The following is a 16,782-nucleotide window of genomic DNA, read 5'->3' on the forward strand; positions in this document are numbered from 1 at the left end:
AAGTCGATTTTTTTTCGTCATCAATCCAGCAGTACGAGTTGCTGTGCAAACGCGATGAAGCAGAAACATCCAAAAAATGAAGAATCTGTGATTTGAACATCCTTCACATACGTAAAACTAGAATAGTCGAGGTTACTGCAGCGTCATTGATACAATGATAACGGTTGTTTTACGAACCCTTGTTGGAAAGCGTCGCGACTCCTCTTGATGACAGTGACGTAATGAGTTGCAGCGAAAACGCGTTGAAATAGCCTTTCCGATAAGACGACCGATCATGCCAAACCGACGTATGATTCCATAAAACCCCTGTTGCTGTACTTCGAATATCGAAGCTGTAAATCCGAAAAAATTTGGAGAAAATGGCGCAAGGCAGGGACATAGCAACGCATCCAGTGTTCCGCTTCAACCTGACAGACGCGTAGCGCGCGCAGTACTGCGCAGCGTCTGGTGCACAGCAAGCGCAGGCGAAACGCACTGCGAATCCTTCGCTCCTGCTTGGTGTATGTGTATCGTGCTTCGCTCGAAAGGCAGTTTGCCCAGAACCCGCTCTTTAGGGCAAAGTTTGGCAGACTGCCGTGTAGAAGCGTCCACAGCGTACGCAAGCGTGCAGCGTTGGGTTCCTTTTTGACTCAATAGAACAAGTGGTGGAGAGAAGGACTGGGCACAGCGAACGTCGTTTCGAGCAAGCGTCTCCGCTCTGCACGAGCGCGGTTTGTCCTGGGCGGACCATGTCGGAAGTGACACTGATGAACGGTGTAAACTCGGCCCTGGTCGACGAACTGGTTGAAGAACACGTACAAGTACGGAAAGAGTACGGATCGCAACCAAAGTGTACAGTGCTAGAGCGAGTTCGTCAAGCGCTGCAGCAGGTCGATGTCGATGAACTTTGCCATGGCGAGCTTGCTCGAACCAGAGTTGGCGAGCGAGCTCTTCGTGTTTTCCATAACGAGCCGAATCTTTTGATGGGTTTACGAAAAGCGGCTCTAGCGGATCTGATACAACGGGAGCAGAAACGCGAGCGTCTTGCAGCGAGCGGGGATATCCAGAACCCGGTGCCGTGGACGAAAGTGCTCGAGTATTTGCGGCGCCCGACGCTGCTTGAGGAGGCGCTCGAGCTACACCCGGACGCTTTCGGCCACTTTAAGCAGATGCTACGCTTGATTCTGGATGATGCGGCGGTCGCGCGTACGCTCAGTCAGGAGAAGGATGCGATTGTTGAAAGCGTAACGGAGTTGTATCGTTGTTGCACGCCGATCCAGGTCTGCTCGCCAACGACGCTTGATGGCGATCATCGAGTGATGAAGGAATCCCTAGGCTATGATTGCATCCCACTGACACGACTTGAGGCTGTTCTCTACTATCTGGAACGCTATCGGGGGCGTGACTACCACCCAGACCAGGCGGCGGCGGCGGCGGCAGCAGCAGCTGGTGGTGGTGGTGGTGGTGGTGGTGACTCGACCCCGGTCCGGCGCATCGAGGCTCCACGCAAAGCCGAGCGTGTCGCCCCCGACAGCGACGTCATCAGCAAGGAAGAGAAGAAAGCGCTCCAGATCTGTCACGATGCGCTGGGAATATCTCAGTACTCTCTGGAATTGCTTCGATCTTATGTGAATGATTGGTGGGAAAGACCTCCCTCTGTCCGAGAGGCCCTGCCTCAGGTAGTTCTGCTGGAGTCCACGCGAACCGCTTTGCAACCTGAACTCCAGTCCGCGATCAAGACGTATGCACAGGAGCGACTTGGGCTCTTGAAGCGGGTCCGCGCACTCATCGAGCGTGGCGACTGGGCAGGGGTCGCGGAAATTACGCCCGCACACGATGCGGAACATATATTACCCATGCCGGGGTTACGAATAGAAACGCCCAGGTCTCCCTGGATTCTGAATTTTGTGCTGCTGTACATTCAGGCGCTACACGAGTTATCACTTGGTGAGTATGTTTCTCGACTTGCCTCGATAGCCCTGAACTCGCCAATGCTGTGGGCGATGTTTCGGCGCCTCGTAAGATTTCTCGTTCTTGCAGAGTACGAACGGGGCGCTGTGGCGGCCGACTCCGTACCCCGTCAGTGCCAGGTGCACGAGCGCCTTCCGCAGGACTTGTGCGTTGCCATTGCGAGCGCCGTCTGTTCGAGGGCATTAGGGACGAACTCCCCGCTTCGCACTCGCCTCGAATCTGATCTAGCCATGCGGCACGAGTGGTTGCAAAAAAGCGCACTGCGCACCGAGGAGCCGCTTTGGCATGAACAATGCTTACTCATTAGTGAAATAGAGCAGATTAATGTATTAGAAATGCCAATCCTCGATGAGCGACAGCTCTCTGCCGCAATACGCACATCCTATTGCTCCAGACTGGGCTGGTTGCAAGCGCGCTTAAGTTACCTCCTGAGCGATTCCGAGGCACCAGAACCGCTTCTGGTATCAAATCGCCTCGAGCTGATCCCCGACGACTCGAGAGATCACCAGGGTGCCCTGCATACGTCCGACTCGGAAACGAGTGCCGACATTGACGAGGAATTAGTTTCCGTGATTATGGAGTTTACTGACGTGACGCGCGCAGGAGCCATCTTCATTCTGCAAGAGTACATGCGCCAGAATCCCGGCGGACGCATGTCCAACGCTCAGGAGATCCTCGACCGCCTCTTTCCCTAAGTCTTCCGAATATATCGCATGCTTCAGAGGTACCCGGCATCGCTCGAAATTTCGATTATATCGCCTCTTTCTGAGACGCATTATACCGTTGAAGGTATGTGCGCTGCTGTCCCGGTGCGGCGCGAGGCGACCGCGTATCCCACGGTGTACGGCGGGTTCTCGCGACGGCGCAACCGCGTCGCGAGAAGATGAACACAGCGGATATGCTGCATATTCTTCCGGGTATCTGAATGCAACGACCGAGGCGTTTGTATCTGCTATATTTGCTAATACTGCAAATCATCAGCAGAGGCACACAGCATCTGGCTCCATTCCTCGTCGTTATCGTCGTCGCTGTTGTATTCAGGGCATGCAAGAGTGCAAAGCTTGCTCCGAGCATACATTGACGCCACCGTGCCTGTGTGTGACGAAGCGTCTACATCCGATACGAAATTTTCTTCTACATGACGACCTGCTTCTTTTGATAACTGGTTCAGCTCTGGAGAGCTGCGTATGCCTTGAGCTCCTGGATCGGAAGCACTGGCGCTTGCTCGAACTCGTTAAAGCGCGCTCGCCGATGCTCGTCAGCGGTGATGATGGTAAAACTTGCCAAGGGATAGCCAATAGTTCCAGATGCTTCCATCATAGCTTTCTTGAGCTGAAAGCAACTCGCTATCCGCTGTTGGTTGAATATCCCTGCTGAAGATGCCAAGGCTAGCGCTTTCCGTGGATAGATTCGGACGGGAGAGATAGCGGTTTGCAGTCGCAATGCGCTCGGTGAAACCAAGCACTCGGGTATTCGTCGGTTCAGTGCAAGCTCCACTGGCTACTCTATTGTCTGTCAGCGTGACGGACTCTTTAACTGATATCGTAAAGCGAGCCGCTATTCAAACGCTTTTCCGTGTTTCTGCGATTGGCTACTTTTTCCAACCGTCGGTCTGGAATACGAAAGCAAGCCGCTACACACACGCTTTTCGTGCAAGTGCGAACGGCTTTTTTCCCGCCTGCCCGCTCGACACGGGAAAGCGAGCCGCTGTAAAGACGCATTCCATACTTGTGCCCAGTGCTCGTGCTGCGTTAAACCTCCAGGGCAACGTCCCGTACCGAGGAAAGTTTCCGCAAGAGAGCCAGGTCTATTATGCCTGCTCACTCACAGTTGAACGAACCAGTCTTTCTGCTTGCTAGGTTTTGAGGGGTCCTCGGCGTCGCGAGTTCCACGCCAGACTGAGAGCCTTTGGAGCTCGCATACCGCGAGTCGAAGCTGCTCTTCGGTTGCCTTTGGGTCTAGGTGACGGTTTCGCCGAAACTCCTCCCTTATAGCTTGGTATACAGCCTGGCGTCGGATGGAGGGATAGTGACTTGCCGCCCGGAGTAGCTTCCGATACAGTTCAAGGACCACTAGGCGCTGTGTCGAGCTCATTCACCACCCAAGGAACCCCGTGGCTTCACAGCATTGGTAGCTTCCAGACTTGACCGAGGTGTAAAAGGAATGTGCGCACGGCAGACGGGGCGCTGACGCCGCACGAGTTCGCACACGAACGAGCGAGACGGAAATAGGAATTCGTTGCGCTGGAATGTGGATAAATGTTTTCGGTTTTCGCACTGCGACGCGGATGATCTTGAAGTATGTTGCAACATCTCATGGAGTGTAGAAGAAGTTTATGGAGCTACCGGTTTTCCCGGTCGGTGGACCACGGTTCATGGTGGTTACGAACACGCGGTCGCTCACCGATACCTATGGCGGTATCAAATGGAACAGGACCACTTGACTAGCTCTGGCTTACACCGTATACCCATTTCAGAAAGACAGATAACAGCTGCTCTAACATGGGCGTGCATGCTGCACTTCTGGTGGCATCCAGATGGCATCAGCACAAGCCTTTATTGGCTTTTTCTCTGACTGGTTCCTTTTCGTGTTCTTTTTTGTCTCGAGTTTTAATTCGACGGTCAGGCCTGTCCATCCCGCTCCGTTTCCAAAAGTCGAATGATGTTCACAGCAGCGTTAGAGATCCGACTGCGCTGCCTCGGGCTGTTGTCGACGCAGTTCACGCAGAAGCCAGATTTGCGATCAACGCTTCGATAGCCATTGGTCATCTTCTGTGTGTACACAGCCTTGATGCATCCTTCGCAGCGGTGATAGTTGGCTCTAGTCAGATGTTCCTATAAATGCAGCATCGTCCATCTTAAGAAAGGCCTCCCTGTGGCGTGCGAACGCTCGCCTTCTCGCTCGGTACATGCCCTCTTCGCGTACAGAAGGCTAACCTGCCTGCATTCCTACGTGTTTGCGCCCGGCGCTGCATCCCACTGTAAGGGGCTTCTGCAGGGCGTATCCCTTTGACGAGTACGCTGTCCGCTGCACGAGCAAGCGCATGCTGTTCCATTCGATGCTGCATGATCCGAATCTTCGCGCGCTCCTCTTTTCTGTGCACTCTTCCAATAAATCATGTCGATTATCGTGCCGGGCTTCGAGGTATCTTAATCACCACTTTGCATCCTTTTCATACGTTCTATCCACTCATGGCAATGTGTCCTGGGGTTCTGCGACGCTGTTCTTCTTCCCTTGCTCGCTGGTCGGACACTTTTCTCATTTGTTCGCTTCCGCTGATGCAAAGATGACTTGCGTTTCAGTGGAACTTACGACTGAAGGTCCAAGCAGCAGTTTCCAGGCTCGTAACTCGAGAGCACCGTCGCTTACCACATGGAGATTGGACTTCTCTTCGGATCTTACTGAAGCACAGGTGTAGATGTTTGCTCTCCACAGAACCTAGCAGATGCAGGTCACATTTCGGAGCAAACTCTCCAGGGCATGCGTCTTAACTGCTCGTTGTTTCTCCATGTATTGCCTCTGATGGTCAGGGGTGCATTAGCGATCTGAAACGGTGATGAACTGTGTAGTTAGTTCGCTAACGATGCTGATGGATACCCCAACAATACAGTCTCAATGGAAAACAATAAATCTCCAAGCCGTTACAAAAAAAATTGAATATCTAACCTTTTCCTACATCTGTACATCTGTTTTTGCATTCAGTCGCTTGTCGCTCCTATGGTGCTTCATGAGTTCCTTCGAATCTTGGTACGGAAGCAGCATGGCTCGCTTCGGGAGCTCGATATTGGGATCAGCTCTTCTTCTTCAGCAGTTTCGTAATCCACGGGACGAATCGACTTCGCCTTTCCGAGGCCGTATGCCTTCTCAGCGAAGAAAAAACAGAACGATCAAAAACTTGAAAATCTGTGGTTTAGACATACGCTCCGTAGGAGAAGCAGAAAGTTGGAAGCATGTGCATTCGATTTGGATCATGACGTTGGTTATTTCGTGAACCCCTGGTCGCGGCGTTGCGAGTCATCCTGATTCTGGTGATGTCACGAAATCCAGCGGCAAAGCGTCGAAGGCGTCACCCAGAAAAGTCAGTTGGGAATCTTCACGCTACAGAGATGTTTGTGAGCTCTGGCTGCCACACGTCGAGCGTCGAGACGACGCGTCTAAAAAAATTCGCAAGGGTCAGTGTGAGTGGTTTAGTGTTCCTTTCTAGTCTGGCAGAGGCGTAGGCCGGTCAGCTACGGGAAGCACCGTCCCTGAACACACACCCGATCCCGACTGCAGGGACTGCCGTCAGAGAGCCCCAAGCCAGAGCTCGCGCATGGACGGTAGGTTTGATCGGCCTAGTGTCCCGCTACAGGTCGTACGGATACAGGACGGCTTTTCATTGCGATGAAGGACCTGGTTTCATGTCACCTGTGAAGCAACGCAAGCCGATAAACAAGTAACGAGCAAACGGCGCCGTCGTTGTTGATTGCCACACGGACCTAATCGCAGACTGAAATCGGCAACCAGGACACAGTTCTTGCTCCGGTTATCAGCAGCGCTTGTGGACACGGTAGCGTCCGATCAAATTCGCGGAACTCTGTCGTTAAAAGGCACCAAAGCTCGACGCGGGACACACGCCTCTGCGTTGGTGCACGCGAAGAGCTTGGCGCTTGAGCTGCTGCTGCTGCTGCTGCTGCTGCTGCCCGCCACTTGCTTTGGATTTCAGAGAAATAATACCTTCCGTTTATATATGCTGGTTGTGAACGTACCAGATATGCCCTACGGCAAAACCGAACTTTCCGTCCCCTGTCAAGTGGAAACCGCCATTCCGGCAACTACGCTGCTTATCGATAGCTCGAAGTTGCCTCCTTCGTGCTTCTTTCCGCAGGGGCCACAGCGCACCGCAGTACGGGGAATGCAGCGGTGCGGGTATGACGCGCCTCTGTTCAAGGTGGGTTGTGTGCGCAGAGCAGCCCGCGCCACGCTTCACCCTCTCGCGTTAGCGGTTAGACTACATTGAGGGCGGGTATTGGGTGAGCGTGCACCCCGCATTCCCCCTGTGTCTCCGACTCAGTAACGCTTCCATGCTTGCGCCAGTTTCACATGTGCGTGCCGCCGCCTTCCGCATTGCACTGCAATCTCACGGCTCGTTTTGTTATGCAGATGGCATCTCGCCGGCGTAACGATAATCGAAATGACTCGCGCACTCGATGTGATACGACTCTGGGAGAGATGCAGCCCCGACTTGACAGAGGCGCGCCCCCAACATCAGCACGGCGGAATCAGCGGGCCAACGTCTTAGCTTGTCTGCCCATGAGGCGCCCGCTTGCACCTGTCCTTCCTTTCCGGTTGCGCCGCTGTACACCAGCTCGAATCGTCGTTATCTAATGCATCATCGCAGCAGCTTCTTGCATCACCAGTCTGGAGCCGGTGCCGCTGCCCACCACCACGGTGGAGGGGCCAGAGCTCGCCATCGGAGAGGCGACTGGACCCACTACCGTCGTTCCATCTGTAGAGGTCGTCGATCCACTCGAGGAAGATCCGTATGAGCTGCCGCTGCTGCCGGTAACGACGATGCCACCGCTGCTGCCGCTGCTGCCGCTGCTGCCGCTGCTGCCGGTAACGACGATGCCACCGCTGCTGCTGCTGCTGCTGCTGCTGCTTCCTGAAGACGGCTCCAGCTCAGTTTGAACCGGCTGCTGCTGGCCAGAGTTCTGGCTGTAAGGGTTGAACGGCTGCACCTGCTGCTTCGGGTAGTACTTCTTGTAATAACTCTTGTTGTAGTTGAACGGCCCAAAGACAGCAGTTGCGTTCCATCCGCTGGGAAAGTTGACCACCGGATTCTTGTAGTAGCACCATGGAATATCCTGAGTCTGATACTTTTGCTGGAGGTACGGAGGCAGCAATATGGGATCGAAGCAGCAGTTACGCTCCAAGCACTGTTGCTCAGAAATGCCTGGGAAACCGCAGTTCTGGCGCTCCCGATAGGTGACGTTGCAGGTCATGAGCGGTTGATAGCAGAAGCCGTAGCTGTTGCCGAAGAAATTCACCTTCTGCTGCTTCTGCAGAGACTGACTGCTCGGGATAGAATCCTCATATGTCAGGTTCGGGTTCTGCTCCCAGCAGCAGCCCTGTGCCTCGCAATCCAGCTGGTTCATGTTATTCCAGCCGGAGTAGCATGGAACCTTGTAGTCGCCAACATTACAGCTCACATTGGGAAGTTGCTGCTGCGGTGGAGGCGAGTAGCCCACTGGAGCATAGCACCAGGGCCCGACCTCCGTCGGTGGAAGGGGATTCCAGCAGCCACCCTGCTGCAGACACTCTGCCGGAGTGATCTGCGGATAGCCGATCGCGACACGGTCGGCTGCGGAAATATTACAGATGGAGGTCGGCTCGTACGAGACGCAAACACCGTCTCCATTGTAGTTGAATCCCCAGTTCACCTGAGTCTGCCAGCAGCACTGGTAGTCGAAGCACTTCTGCTGGTCATTGCCAGCGTCACCACAGAGATAGATCGAGCAGGTTGTTCCAATATAGGTCGAGTTCAGGGAGCTCCACCGCTCCAGGTTGGAGTCCACCAGCATGGACGGCGCTGCGTTGACGCCGCCCATGGCGGCCACCATACACAGCAGCGCGAGCACTGCTGCTGCTGCCGCCGCTGAGATGAAAGAGAATAACTTACGCATGGGTAATTGATACGTTCTGTTACGAGATGTGCACTAGGTTTCCCTGTTGAATGCAGAGGTTTCCCAAAACGATGAAACGAGCGCTTGCTTGATTCTTTGCAGCGTCACTTGCAGTTCACGATGTGCTGGTATGCGCGAGAGCGAACGACGAGCACTTCACGTACTGAGTCACAGACACTGAAAAAGAGGCGCTTCTCAAGAGATATGATTCGGCTTGCAGTCGATCGAGCAGATGAAACCGGTCGTTTTCGATCTGGATTCAGCTTCGCTCGTAAGTGCACACGAACACTCTCGACGACGAGAAAAAACAACACACGAATGCGGAAATCCCCGCGCGCTAAGTTGAGAACGAATAATGAAAACGATTAGCACCCTTCGAAATGGAGTGCGCGCACGACGTGTATATGGTTCCAACGGTACCCAGATACACACACACACACCGATATATCGTCACGGGAGATCTGCGATCGAGAAGAGCACAGAGCCCAAGCGCTAAATGACGACCTGCTTAGAACGCTACACGCTACAACGAAATGCTAGATGCAGCAGCTGTGGAGAGCAGAGCGTGCACAGTTCCACACACACACTCACTCACGCGATGTTTAACGACAACAACAATACCTTCTCCGCATGAATTGCTGCAACATAGACGGATTCATGCCGTGCAAGCGGTAGCATCACGAATGGGGCCGGCCGGTCCAAAACGTATCCATAGCAGGGCCGGCGTCACCAGTTTGGCCGCGTTGCAGTGCCGGCTGCGGCCCTGCGTCGGATCCAGCGCTGGGCCAAATGGCGTTACGCGCGATCGCGCGGGTGCGATGCGCAGCGTGCGATCGATCGCGAATGGCATGCGCAGCGCCACCCGCGACTGGTGCGCGCAGCGCTGGAGCGGGATGATCATCTTTCACCTGAATGGTGTTCCAGTGCAGGTGCGTGTTATCAAATGCTTTTTCGGCGGTTTACGGCAATGCGTTCCAAGTGCGTTCGTTTTGGAGACATAGATAATCCAAGGGAAAGGTATGGACAGAAAATTCGGGGATCCTGGGTAATGTCATCGCCAGTTGCGGGAGAGAAACAAAAAAATCCTGTTCTCCCTAAACACCGAGTGAAGAAGAGCAAGTGGCGAAGAGCTAGAAGAGGCAGAACGGGGATCGAAGGATGCGGAAAGGATTTTTCGCCCTCTTTTGGCAGACGGCTACACCAGGCACCCAGTATCCCCGAATTTTCTGTCCATACCTTTCCCTCGGGTTTCTCTAGTTCTTCGCAGGAACGCACTTCGAATGCGTCTGCCGTAAACCGCGAAAAAGCATTTCATAACGCGCACCTCGGATGAAGCACAGTGCAGATAAAAGAGTATAACGACGCAGGTACCTGGCCTGCTGCACGAGTGCATCCCGTAGCGGGCAGATGCTGAACCCGTCGCAAGAACGCGACATGTGCCCGCTCGGCATGCAGAGCAGAGACGATGCGTGCGCGGGTATCTGAATGCCACCGCGCGCACGGCGGCCCAGCGCAACGAACAGGCCTGCGAACATCATTTTCGTGGATCGATGTACGTTCCATAAAGACGTGCTATGCTCGTGAGCACTGGCAGTCTACAATGCGTACTCAAAACCTTCACGATGAAAATCCCGACAAAGTTCCCGTGTTTGCAATACCGAATCGACGGATTGTTGTCATTGGCATCGATGAACCTGAATGGACCCCATCATAGAGGTGTCCGCTTCAGGGCGTGGAATTCAAGTCTCGTTTGCATGACACATGTTCTCGTTCGCTGTTCACGACGAATTACTGGGGAATTCGGGACCATGTGGCCTCAAGAACAATATCTCATTCGGAAGACGCCAGCTTTAGACGTATCCGCGGGTCAAGGTACGCAGTTGATTATCCTCTCACCATAAATGCCGGTCCGCTCGCACATGCTTCCTCGCATGCGCAGGTGTAGTTACATGCCTTGGCACCGCTCGGTGCATATGCCAATTGGTTGTACAGCTGTCCTCGTGGCATGCACCTGCATCCCATGATGAGCGCTCGCTTCCCCGGCCAGAGAAGCGACCATGTGACTGGCATCTAAAACATCTGACCCTGAGTGCCCTATCTGGAGAATCGTGTCAACGCGCTGCAGAGGTGCGCGAAAACGCGGAGCGATCGCTGCGAATCGGGTCCTCGCAACAAACCACGTATTCCTCAGGCTCAGTCGTAGCGCTCTCTCGGGACGGAGTGTGCAACTTGCCAAGGTTGTGCGGGCAAGATGATTTCAAATGACTCGCACTGAGCGCCACTTTTTCCGAAATGAACGGGGACGACGACGCGAAGCGCTCAGGGAAGCGGTTACCGGATCAACCCGCAAAGACACAGCGTACCAAAGGTCCCGTCTCCTTCCCTTCCACAGTCTCGCTTGCTAGTTTATGTGAAGAGGGCGCTACTGCGTCATCAAATCTGGACCTGCTTGCGTCCTGCTCGAGCGTTCAGGGCTCAGAGGACTGCGACTGCGAAGGACACCAGCCGGAGTCAGAACGCCGCTTGAAGAGGCCTCGCCAGGCTCCTTGGGCAGCGGAGCCAGCGAACCAGCGCCGGCCACCGTTCGATCACGGCAACTCTGAATCTATACCACCAGCCGGTGTGCAGTCGCAGGGGACTTCGGCAAGCAACGGAACTGATTCCTCGGAGCGCAAGTCGACGGAAGCAACCTGGAGTAGGCAGTCCGTCGACTGCAGCACCGCGGAGAAGCTCGCTGGAAACCTGTGTGCAAACCAAGTGAGCGCTGAGCGCAGCGGCCAATTCTATACGAAAGTGAATGAGCTTCTCCATGATTTACACAAGGAAAGAGTCAGCCGACAATGCCGCTCGCCCCATGAATCCTAAGACTGCCCTGCGACATGGACTGACCCTATGCGGCCTGGCGGATGCTGAAACCCTCTTTTGCTGATTTTATCCCATGAGGCTGCCTTTCAGAGACGAAGCGGGAACCTGGCAATAGGCTACGAGGCCTGCATGCTCTGACCCTGTCATCGACAGGCCCCGTGCTCACGAGCAATGTCGGTATCGTGGTATGCCGCCAGGGCCGTTTCACTTCATTGCAACCGCAACTCCAAGCGAGGATCATCGCTCGATACCTACAAGCCGAAGTAAAACAAGGCCAATCTTTTTACGATGCAAGTGAAGCGTCTCCGGTGGATCCGCGACGCATTCGCTCGCGTAGCAGTATCCTTATACCGGAAGGCAGCCTTGCTCTTCCGACTCCAGTGTAAAATCGAGATCTCGGAACATCTAGGGTGCGCGGATGTGCACCAGGCCAGCTCGTATGAGCATGCGAACTTGGTCTAAAGTGCACCCACTCGCCTCCATGAGTTCACGAGTTCTTCGCCGATTCGACAGTGCCCCACCTGACGAAGCGTCAGCGACCATCTGCTTTGCAAAGGCGACTTGTGCCGCGCTCAGCGACACCGGCCTATAATCGCGATCGAGGACAAGTTCAGACGGGGCGCCGTACGCGCATTCGCTCCATTCGGGAATGCTGGCAGCGATTTCATCATCCGTGGGCTCTGTCGAGGGAAACGGGTCGCGCGCTAGGAAGAACTCAAAGTGCGTGATGCGCTCGGGATCGAGAAGTTCCACCAATCTCCACCGCTCCGCGTCGCTGAGCCCCTGAACAAGCTGACGTACCTCGGGATCGTTCCCCAGCAAGTGGTCTAGATCAAAGTTTCGAGCATTCGACCAGCCCAGGAATCGCAGACCGCTTTTCTCCGCCAACGCCAAGACGGACGGTACATCGAAGTCGTGTTCCAATGGATGGACATACATATCCGCGAATGTGGCATCGGAGCGGTTGTCGTGTGCCCATCGCTCATTCTCTCGTTTCTTTAAGCGATTCTCGTCCGGAAGCGCCCTAAAGAGTGCCCGACCGAGGGCGACTCCCTTTTTATAATCCCCTTTGCTGCCGGTAGCCTCTTGGATCAGGGCAATCGCTGCCTGCATCCGACGAATTTCCCACCGACCTGCCTCGGCGTAGACGAAAACATGCAGGATGCCACCGGGGGCTAGTTTTCCCGCCAGCATCTGCAGCGCTCTGGCTGGGTCTGGTGTATGATGAATCACGCCGACACAATTGATCATGTCAAATCGACCGCTTATTTCTCCGTCCTCGAGATCGAAAATGGACTTGCAGTACAGGCTGGTGCGATGCCGGGCATCGGGGACCGACAGCTCGAGGCGCTCACGTGCAGTCGCCAGGGCTGTCGGCGACAGGTCAAAAGCAACCACTTCTGCCTGCGGGTTCAAGTGAACCAGATACTCCGTGCCGCAGCCGGTTCCACAGCCGGCGTCCAGAATACGAACTTTCGTTGTCGCTGGAACGCGACCCTTGGCACAAAAAGCGTACGCCGTGGGGTAGTGCCAGCGCCAGTTATAGCCTGGTGGAGCCCCGCTCGTAGGCGGATCCGGCGGAAACGGGTATGCGTTGTACAGCTTCTGGACAGCCTCTGTAGCGGAATCTAGCTTACGACCCGACTCGCGCTGCTCGAGCGAGGCTACAAGTGTCCAGACTCGACTTGGGCGTTGGTGTACTCTGAAAGAAAGGCCTCGTCCGCCGTGAAGCAGCCTACGTAGTCTCGGCTGTGCGAGCGTTTTACCTGCAACAAAACTAGAAACGCTCAAGAACGCAGTTGCCTGAGTCTTTTTCGTACCGGTATCCATCCAGGTTGAAACTCTCGCCTGTTGCGGCACAAAACAGCAGGCGTGGTTATCGGAACAGAAGGATTTCACGACTAGAGGGTAAATGGATGCTGCCATGCTGACGCCTCACGGTCTTTTTGGGCCGGCCACCTGCTATCGACTTCATCTTCTTCCCGTAAAATTCCACACTGAGAGGCTGCTCCACAAAGTTGGCTCTCGTCAGCTCTTTGGGTCTCTTCTCCATTACGACACATCTCCGTATAGTGATGGCGGCATGAAAGTCTCGGGTCACAGCCTCCATGCGTTTCTTGCCGCCGCTGGTTGTACTCACCAGTGCAGGGTGTCCTCGAACTCATGCCCTCTGTGGCATTTTCTGTTCCGCCAGCGCTCCGTACTTTTCGATATCCGCAGGGCTCCTGTGAAACTTTTCCATCTCGAACCTCTGAAGCGTACACCTCAGTTCGTGGTGCACATACGATGTTCGGAACTCTTATGTATGTATTGTGAAAAAACGGTGTGCATACTCTTTGTACGCTCTTGTCGACGGAGCTGGTGCACATCCTTTTTTATGCGTCAAGCGCCCTGTTCCGAGTGCTATCACGAGTCGTTGACTCTTGTCCTCCTTGAGGGCGCTCAACTTATTGAACAAGTTGGCGAATGCACGCTGCTTCCCACAGTCCAAGTCGATACGCTGACGAGCGCACCGGCGCTTGGTGTACTCTTTCCACATCTCCTCGGAATGAGCAACGCGAATTTTCACGGACTCCTGAAAAGCTTGAAAGCTCGCACCTCGGCTCGTCACATTGCGGAACTCCTTCTTCCTGACATCGTACTCCAGACTGATCTCCCTCGTGATGCCGTAAAGGGCTCTGGAGCCAATTGTCACCAAGTGCGACTTGATGTTGCGTATGGGAACGACATTGAAGCGCTTCTCTAGTAGGGAAGCGTTCCGTTTCTCCGACTCTTCATTTGCTTCCACATCCTGCTCCATTGCGGCCTTGCGATCGAGTTGCCGGTTCAGGACCACAAAATAGCACAGCATCAGAGGATAACTTTTCTTAATCTCTGATACCTTTTCTGCTGGGTTGACCAGCCCCAAGACCGCCCGATGCTCTTAAATAGCCACACGGATCGCAGAAGCTTCATTCGTGCTTCTGCGTGATGTCTTCTTGTCGACGAACTCGATCCCCTGTTCGTGCTGGGGATCGTTCATGATGCCATTGATGATGGCCCATGTTCCTTTGCGAGAGAGGCCTGGGTAGAGTGGAAGAATGGAGCGTATCATGAAACGTTTGAGGTTCACGATCATGTGGTTCTTCAGGCCCATGAGGTACTTGATTGCCCCTCATCCGTAAACGCACAAGTTACCCTTGTATCGAGTACTGTTGAAGCGGAATTCGGGGTGATATTCGTGGCGGGCGTGCACTCGCTCATTTCTCCGCGAGGTTTCCCACGTGCTAACCTTCAGGTGGCTGATGAAGCTCTAGTCGTAAAATTCTTCCGGAACCTCGACTGTTTTGATGGCCGTCACGTCGCGATACATCTCCCTCGCCAAATGCATTAGTCCTGACGACGCCTATGTAATACTCTTGGAGTACGAATCGACATGGTTTCTGATAGCGTCTCGCAGCTTTTGCTTGTACGGATTTTTGATATATTTAAGAAGACAGGCTTTCACCACAGTCTCGTTGTACTGTGGTCTTTCTTGCAGCCATTGACGTCGGACCTCCTGCCTTCGCTTCTTCGTCTTCTCCAGTCCCTCTCTGCTTGGGACTGTTTTTCGTTTTTTTCCGCTAGCCGGCGACACGAATCCTCCAGGATCCTCCACTTGCTTCTAGATAAGTATCGTTTTTTATTTTTGAAAACGAACCCACTTCGAACGCTTCTCCTATAAACCACGAAAAAGCACTCGAATACACTAATGTGAGGGTTGGCACCCTACCGAACTGAAAGACTATACTTTGCTACAACTCGAACGCTAGTACATCTTGTACAGCAGAACACCACGCTAATGATCAGGATCGCGTTTTCCTCCATAGGCGGCATTTGCGTCATCTCTCATGCCTGCCAGATATCGACGTGCATATATCGACGACGCTATAGAAAGAAGGAAAAGAAAAGAACCACGTACTAGCAACTCAATTAGAAATTCTTTCTTTCTGTGCGGTATACATTAGAAAGGGGAGCAAGCTTTCCGAACACTCGAACGTTTATCTTCTAGGCGGAAGGTTTCTCGAGCCTGACGAGTCTGCCGCGCTCGTGTTTCATGCTCCTCCTGGTGGCGGGTGCTGTACTGAGCTCCGAGCAGCTGTCCGTAACGCAGGTTATTCTGGGACTTGGAGCCGGTAAGCGGCATCTGGATATCGCCCTAGTCGCGGTGACCTCTTTGTATATCGCTTCGCGCTGTCGCAGGCCGTACGCTTTTCTACACAGTTTGCTGCCTCCGAGAATGATAGTGCATCCCGAATCCGTATTGAATGAAGCACGACTCGAGCCTTGACTCTCGGTGGTGTGGCAACGCCTTCTGTCTCTATGCTGCATCCGCACCTGCGGTATGGGTGCCATTGCGGTTGCTCACGGCAGGCTCGTCGGTCGATACAACGTTTGAAACGACCACTATATCCGAGAAGAAGTATGACTCATGGAACTTGGTAGCAGGGTGTGTTACAAGCGATGCTTCATGGCGCTAATGTCAAGCGTACACTCGGCAAAAAACACTGGCCTGTCAACGTTCTATCAATGAAAAATAAAAATCATTCGGTTGTTCGACCTGCGCAATTCTGCCCGTCTACTCGCGCCCAGCACCAAGCAGCAGCGCACACCACACGCACCTGCTTCGAGCGAGACTTTTACCAGGCCAAAACACTGGTCCGTTCTCTATGGCGAGTTTATTGGAGCGTGAAGAATTAGAGTGATAGAGACGTGGTACCCGAGCTCAGATGGCGCTCAGTGGCCGTGCCGAGGAAGGTCGCACCTTGATGGCAGTGGACTTGGCGCTTCAGCCAGCGCCGGCGTTGCCAAAGGATGGCGGCGCTGAGGTTACTGCAGCGATCGACCTATGCGCAGAGCAACTGCAGCTCATGATTCAGTGTTTACTCGAGCGTGAAGCGGACGAGTTTTGTCAAGAGTCGTTGCTGCTCTTCGCCGCTTGCAAAGAACGAAGGGACAACGCACTGCGAACCAGGATCCTGGGGTACGACAGGCGGCACGGTGTACAGGTATCAACGCTTGAGCGAGAGTCTCAGGAGGTGGCACAAGCGCTCGATCGGGAGAAACAAAGACAAGGAGAGAGGGAAACGCTCGGCGTAGTCCACCTCACGTCGCGTCTGCAGGACTTGAGGGCGCGCATCAAGGCGCTCACCAACGGCACCGAATCAACGGACTGAACCGCCACAATATGCTGGGTTCGAGCCCGCCTCACCTGCGCCATGACGAGTAAAGCACCTGAGGCGGTCTTGGACGCGCACTGCGGAACAGCGGACTGCGCATCCTG

At 54.2% G+C, this 16,782-nt stretch overlaps 6 protein-coding genes and 1 non-coding gene across 7 annotated transcripts, besides 2 other annotated features; 4 read left to right on the forward strand and 3 right to left on the reverse strand.

Moving 5' to 3' along the window:
- Positions 1-728: 728 nt before the first annotated feature.
- CYME_CMM203C (hypothetical protein) lies at positions 729-2,645 on the forward strand (the record flags this gene model as incomplete). The annotated part of the gene is made up of 1 exon (XM_005537032.1): positions 729-2,645. The coding sequence occupies one exon, from the start codon at positions 729-731 to the stop codon at positions 2,643-2,645; it is 1,917 nt and encodes a 638-aa protein (XP_005537089.1).
- CYME_CMM204T lies at positions 2,527-4,095 on the reverse strand. The gene has a single exon (XR_002461454.1). It is a non-coding gene; the product is annotated as a hypothetical transcript (transcript).
- Positions 4,096-7,032: 2,937 nt separating this feature from the next.
- On the forward strand, positions 7,033-7,317 carry CYME_CMM205C (hypothetical protein; the record flags this gene model as incomplete). Its single annotated transcript, XM_005537033.1, has 1 exon — positions 7,033-7,317. One exon carries the CDS (start codon positions 7,033-7,035, stop codon positions 7,315-7,317), a length of 285 nt encoding a protein of 94 aa, XP_005537090.1.
- On the reverse strand, positions 7,314-8,615 carry CYME_CMM206C (similar to trefoil factor; the record flags this gene model as incomplete). The annotated part of the gene is made up of 1 exon (XM_005537034.1): positions 7,314-8,615. One exon carries the CDS (start codon positions 8,613-8,615, stop codon positions 7,314-7,316), a length of 1,302 nt encoding a protein of 433 aa, XP_005537091.1.
- Positions 8,376-8,969: a sequence feature (possible transcribed region).
- A 1,938-nt stretch (positions 8,970-10,907) lies between these two features.
- On the forward strand, positions 10,908-11,480 carry CYME_CMM208C (hypothetical protein; the record flags this gene model as incomplete). The annotated part of the gene is made up of 1 exon (XM_005537035.1): positions 10,908-11,480. The coding sequence occupies one exon, from the start codon at positions 10,908-10,910 to the stop codon at positions 11,478-11,480; it is 573 nt and encodes a 190-aa protein (XP_005537092.1).
- Positions 11,481-11,885: 405 nt separating this feature from the next.
- On the reverse strand, positions 11,886-13,406 carry CYME_CMM209C (hypothetical protein, conserved; the record flags this gene model as incomplete). The annotated part of the gene is made up of 1 exon (XM_005537036.1): positions 11,886-13,406. One exon carries the CDS (start codon positions 13,404-13,406, stop codon positions 11,886-11,888), a length of 1,521 nt encoding a protein of 506 aa, XP_005537093.1.
- Positions 13,407-13,478: 72 nt separating this feature from the next.
- Positions 13,479-15,096: a sequence feature (repetitive element).
- Positions 15,097-16,228: 1,132 nt separating this feature from the next.
- CYME_CMM211C (hypothetical protein) lies at positions 16,229-16,675 on the forward strand (the record flags this gene model as incomplete). The annotated part of the gene is made up of 1 exon (XM_005537037.1): positions 16,229-16,675. One exon carries the CDS (start codon positions 16,229-16,231, stop codon positions 16,673-16,675), a length of 447 nt encoding a protein of 148 aa, XP_005537094.1.
- Positions 16,676-16,782: the final 107 nt, after the last annotated feature.

Source organism: Cyanidioschyzon merolae, chromosome 13, assembly GCF_000091205.1.
Source record: "Cyanidioschyzon merolae strain 10D DNA, chromosome 13, complete genome".
Lineage (NCBI taxonomy): Eukaryota > Rhodophyta > Bangiophyceae > Cyanidiales > Cyanidiaceae > Cyanidioschyzon > Cyanidioschyzon merolae.